This window comes from Vicugna pacos, chromosome 34, assembly GCF_048564905.1.
Source record: "Vicugna pacos chromosome 34, VicPac4, whole genome shotgun sequence".
Classification (NCBI taxonomy): domain Eukaryota; kingdom Metazoa; phylum Chordata; class Mammalia; order Artiodactyla; family Camelidae; genus Vicugna; species Vicugna pacos.
In genome coordinates this window covers 16,849,091-16,855,029 of record NC_133020.1, presented here as the reverse complement: position 1 = coordinate 16,855,029, position 5,939 = coordinate 16,849,091, and the positions used below count along the sequence as shown (strand labels likewise).

General features: G+C 41.5%; 1 protein-coding gene across 2 annotated transcripts; it reads right to left on the bottom strand.

The window, feature by feature from the left end:
• Positions 1-4,740, bottom strand: NANOG (Nanog homeobox). 2 transcript variants are annotated; one of them, XM_031670838.2, is made up of 4 exons: positions 4,590-4,740; positions 1,822-2,087; positions 616-702; positions 1-484 (listed from the first exon to the last, which is right to left on the bottom strand). In XM_031670838.2, the coding sequence occupies exons 1-4, from the start codon at positions 4,738-4,740 to the stop codon at positions 53-55; spliced, it is 936 nt and encodes a 311-aa protein (XP_031526698.2). In that variant the 3' UTR covers positions 1-52. The 2 variants fall into 2 exon arrangements, with proteins under 2 accessions (XP_031526698.2, XP_072810539.1); XM_072954438.1 differs by having other exon boundaries at positions 1-443; positions 620-702.
• Positions 4,741-5,939: the final 1,199 nt, after the last annotated feature.

The window sequence follows — 5,939 nt, the reverse complement described above, 5'->3', positions numbered from 1 at the left end:
AAAAAGCCTAGAAAAGGAATACAGTCACTGAGACTGAATGACATAGCCATCGTCACACATCTTCAGGCTGCATGTTTATGGAGTAACTGGGGAATAAATCCATGATCTGCTGCTGGGGACTGACATACTTAGCAGCTTGCTGTATTACATTATGGCTTTCCCCAGCACTTTCCAAGGCGGCCTCCAAATCACTGAAAGGAGAGTTTTGCTGGAGCTGGCTGTGGGGCTGCAGGAATTCCTCGACACAGTTGTTGAACTGACTGTTCCAGGCCTGGTTGTTCCAAGTCTGGTTATTCCAGGCTTGGGGGCACCAGGGCTGACTGTTCCAGGAGTGACTGCCCCAAGACTGGCTGTTCCAGGTCTGGCTGTTCCAAGTTGGGCTATTCCAGGTCTGGTTGCCCCACATGGGAAGGTTTCCAGAAGTATTCGCCAGGCATCCTTGGTGGTAGGAATAGAGGCCCGGGTATTCTGTGGTTGCTGAGCCCTTTTGAAAGAGAAGGATGGATTAACTGAAAAGGTACAAGGAAAAAAACGAGAATTGTCTGTGGTTGGGATTGCATGCTTGAGCGATGGGCAAGCCCTTGTAAGGAAGAGCAGGAAAATGTTTCCTGGTACCTGAGTCATGCTGCTGCTGTTCCTTGGCCAGTTGTTCTTCTGCCACCGCTTACATTTCATTCTCTGGTTCTGGAACCAGGTCTTAACCTGCAAGGAAAAGGTAACAGGAAGCATAAAATACTAGTAATGCAGGATGTACTAGGGATCAAGGAATTTTTCTTCGTGACAGCTACAACTATCTCAGGCTCAGGGACAGAATTTTCGCTTCTGCAGTCCTTTCTTAAATCTTGAATCTATGAGTGAATTTCAAGCCCCTCAAATCCTTTGGCTGCTTTTTGTTTAATAAACCTTATCAGTGAGAGATGAACTGCACGTTCACATTTAAATGTCTGTTCATCTTCCTTTTCATAGGATTCACCTATGCTGTGAGTCCCAGTTAAAGGCAATTTGTTTGTAATAAAAAGCACCCCCCATAAGCACATTTATGTTTAATGTGATAATGATATTTTAACTCAAGAATTATAAACATACCACAAGGACAACTATTTAGAAAATATCAAATTATACTGCAGCACAGAAAAAACTACAATTTCCAGATGATTTATAAACAGAGTTGGAAAATGAGATCACAGAAGTAGAAGGCATGTATATAAAATAAGATCATGGAATAGAGAAGGAAGGACTCTCTACATATGGGACCAGTGATAGAAAACCATGGCATCTGACTGATTAAAATGGCCAATTAATATATGAAAAGTGATTCAACTCATTAGTAATCGAATGTACATAGATGAAAACAAAACATGCAATTTCTATTTGAATGAGAACCAGTGTTGGCTAGGGACTCCCCTATCCTGGAAGATAGGAATATATACTTCCTTTGATTAAGGAAAAATTGGAAACATTTTTTACAGCTTTGGTTTATGCAACAAGGGAAAAGTATTTAAATAAATTAGGACACATGCATACAATAGAATATGTAGTGAAAGAAAGATGGTCACAAAACATATTACAAAAAGATTCCATTTTTCTATTAAAAAGTTAACTTATTTGTTGGGGTACATAAACAGGATCTAGAAATTAGTCTTATTTATGTTTTTATTTATTGCAGAGGGGAGGTAATTAGGTTTATTTATTTAGTTAGTTTTTTGGTGGAGGTACTGGGGATTGAACCAAGGACCTCGTGCATGTTAAGCAGGCACTCTACCACTTGAGAAACTAGCCTTATTTTTATTGCTTATTGCTTTGACAACAAGGCAACCCTACCTGTTTGTAGCTAAGGTTCAGGATGTTGGAAAGTTCTTGCATCTGCTGGAGGCTGAGGTATTTCTGCCTCTGGAATCTGTCATTGAGCACACACAGCTGGGTCTGGGAGAACACGGTTCTGACCTTCTGTTTCTTGGCCTGGACCTTCTCTTCCTGCTTCTCTGTGCTGCTTTCTGCAGAAGTGGGCAGTGGTTTTACTCTGGGGCTGGTGGAAGAATCAGGGCTGTCCTGAATAAGCAGATCCATGGAGGAAGGAAGAGGAGAGACTGTTGGGAATAAAACAACACTTTTCTCTAAAACTTCAAATATTAAAAAGTTGCTTTCAAAACACAATGAACGTCCTTACAACCTCAGAGCTAGGTAGTAAGTAATAAACTTATTCTTAAGTGTCCTGAACACTTGGCTAACCTTGTGCAATGTCATTTTACATATAATGGACAAGACTAATAACAAGTATTGCTGGGAAGCTGGCGGGATTCAGACCTCTATGCCAGACACTGCTTTGAGCCAGCTGAAGGTCAGGAGCCCACACCACGGCTGTTCTTAATTCCCACCCACTGTGTCCCTTCGTAACTTCCTTTTGTACCTAAATCAGCACCTACTTAATTTTTAAAACGGATGATCCAGATTCTGGAGACCTGTAAAACCAACAGTTGACTGCCCAGTTCTAATGCCAGGACTAGCAGGAAATGTGAATTCTGATAAGCTATTTCAATCCAGACTTTGTTTTCATGAGCTCTGTGATCTCATGTCCAAAATTAGCCCTTCCTCCTGGATGGAGTTTTTTTGTTTTGCTTGCTGTGGCAATCGGGCCAACTAATCATAGGTTTTGTGTTTTTTTAATTGAAGTATAGTTGATGTATAATATAATGGAAATTACAGGTGTACAGTATGGTGAGAGTCACAATTTTTGAAGGTTATACTCCATTTATAGTTGTTATAAAATACTTGATACACTCCTCAGGTTGTACAATATGTCTCATAGAGTTTCTTCACTGATTAAAATGAAGTAACAGAAATTGAAAATTTAAAAACAGCAACAAAAACAGGGGGAGGATATAGCTCAAGTGCTAAAGCACATGCTTAGCAAGCATGAGGTCCTGGGTTCAATCCCCAGTGCCTCCTCTAAAAATAAATAAATAAATACATAAACCTAATTACCTCCCCACCCCCCACCAAAAAACATATATTAAAAACAATGAAACGAGTTAACAGGTAAAAATTGTCTAGTATAGGGCCTGGTGTATATTGGCTTTGTAACTGAAATTTTATTTCCTGTTTATTTGCAGAGGTATTCCCAGTGCTCAGCTCCAATTCCACCCTAGTCATGGAACAAATAGGCTTTAAAAGGCAAAAATCCATACTTCGTGCTTCTTCTTGCAAGTAGATCTAATAAGAAAAGTCCTCGACTAATTGCTAAGTGAAGTGTGTTCTAGAAATTATGATACTAACTATATAAAATAGATAAAAAAACAAATTTCTTCTGTATAGCACGGGGAACTATATTCAATATCTTATGGTCACTTATAACGAACAAGAATACATGTACGTATATGTATGACTGAAACACTATGCTGTACACCAGAAATTGACAGAACACTATAAACTAACTATACTTAAATTAAAAAAAGAATTTATACAAACTCGCAGTTGGTTTGCTATGAAGGACATGCCGAGCTCCCAAGCTACTTCTCTCAAAATCCAAATTTGTGTTTTCAACCTTTGAAATTATAAAAGGACATTAACACAAAGTTTAGGAAAATAGGGGAACATCCATTGAACAGTCAAATATAGCAGTTATTCTGTTGACTTATTCCTTATCCACAACTTAAGTTTTACAGTTGTAATCCTAAGTATAAGTAGTTTTTAGGCTATATTTTACCATAAATGTTAAAAATGGCATTCCTGGGTAAAGGTTGGTTTACCTTTCTTACTTTTAACAACTACTGCCAAATTGATTTCCGAAAAAACTGGTGCTGGCTTTACATTATCTGAGCAGCCTTCATACCCTCATTATCAGTTAGAAGCCTAAGTACTGGAGTACAGATTCTGAAGCCAAACTAGAGTTCAAATCTGAGCTCTCGCCAGTTTGTTTGACTGTTAGCATATTAAACCTTCTGCAGAGACCTGTAAAATGGGGTGAACACTTCCTTGGGATTTAGGAAACTTAAGCATGGCAGGTGCTCACAAACTCAGCTGCCCAGTAACACCCTGGCACCCAAAGGTTAGCAGAAGAGCCGACTGCCACTGCAGCGGGAAGGGAAGGCACTTCTCCAAGGTGCGCTTCACGTCCTTAGCGGTGCCACTTCTGGCACTCCTTGAATAGACAAGCCAAAAAGGTGGTGCTCACCTCCCCTCCCCGCCAGCGGTGATGTTGTGACTTCGGGCTCAGTGGTAACATTTACTGCTGCTGCATGTCCGGCACGACCTTAATTAAGATTGATACATCAGCATAGTCATCACAGCACGTTTATGCTTCCACAGCACCTATGCACACAAGCTCAGATGTACAGTATACAGTTGAGCTGCCAAGTCCCCTGTCCCTTGTCTCAGTGCACAGCACCTGACGCCTGGGACACAGGGGAAAGGGCATGACCCCAACAAGTTTCAGTTGAAAAATAAGTGTCAAGAGGATTAATAGACAAAGACACCTGCTTCTATGGATGGGGTGTACCTGCTCAAGAGGGAAACAGATGGCTCTTACCCCCTTCCCGTCCTTCTCTTCCCCTGAAGGAACTTAGTCTCTCAAGGATTCAGGACTTTCTTACCAGTCTCCGTGTCGGGTGTCTCAGCAGATGACATCTGCAAGGATGTGTAATCTTCTTCAGGCCCATAAGGCTCAGGCATTGGTGAAGTCTCCCTAGAATTGGATGCTTCGGGGCAAAGCAGGCTTTGGGGACAATCGGCGTCGGCGCTCATATTGTTGAGATGAAGAAGGGGCTAGATGGTAGGAAAGGTCCAGGTTCAGGTATCCAGGTAGAAGAGCTTAGGGAAAGATAAAGAGCTCCAGGTGGAAAAGAATCACACAGATGGGATAGGGGTGGGGCGTCACCTTTGCCGTGAAAGGAGCCCACTGGCCCAATCTAGCAAAATGAGGAAACTTCGGAGGCTCTAGGTTTATAAGGGAGGCTCAGCCATACTTAGACCCGCCCTCTTGGCAGCCCCACGCCCACACACACCCTTGCGAATTCCCAGTTAATCCCGTCTGCCAGTCTCCCCAAGGCCATTGTGATGCAGAAGGTGGCTGCTGAGAACCCAGACTGGGTGGGGAACTGGCAAACTGGGGCCACAGAACCTGGAAACAGAATAAACCCAGCAGCTAAATGCTTCTAGATTCATGTGTTTCCACCTTTTAAAATCAAAGATGTACCTCCAATTCCTGAGGCTACGTAAAGTGATGGAAACTCCCACGGGGACAATTAATTTCTAGACTGGACCTCAAAACAATTAATTTCTGGACCTCAGGGTCTCAAAATCAAGCTAGTTATGGCAAACTTCAACTAGCTCCATTTTCCTCTTGGATTCACCCACAGGTCACAGTAAAACACATTGAATGTTAAGGCATTAGTTGATGTTCAAGATACTACATGTTTTCAACCCCCACTTTACTTCTTTCTGGTTTTTTAACTTTCAGAAAGACCAGCAAGTCTTTTCAGCAGGACCGTTGCCTTGCTTTTAGCAGAAGCCAGAGGAAAGGACCTGCGGACGCAGGACACTGGGTGCCCCGTTAATCATTATACACACCCCATCACTTTGGAGGATTTTTAATTGGTTTTTATCTTGGCTCAGCCACTTAAATAAGACCCAGTGTCCTCATCTGTGAATAGGGATGAAAGTACCTTCTCTGTGTTGTAAGAATCAATGAAAATAAAGTGCCAAATAACTAGTAACATTTGACATGGCAGGGATCTACAAAGAGTGGCTGTTAATAAAAATTCTTTCAGGATTCTGTGCCCATGACCTCTAAATTTGAAATTACCTTTTTTTTTTGGTGACTTTTATTCTAATCCAGAATGAAAGCACCACCTTCTTATTTTACCAGGGACATTAGTAGATTACTAGAGATAAAATCGTAAAATGTATTGACCTGTAAACCAAGCCAATTGAAAAGAGGGAGA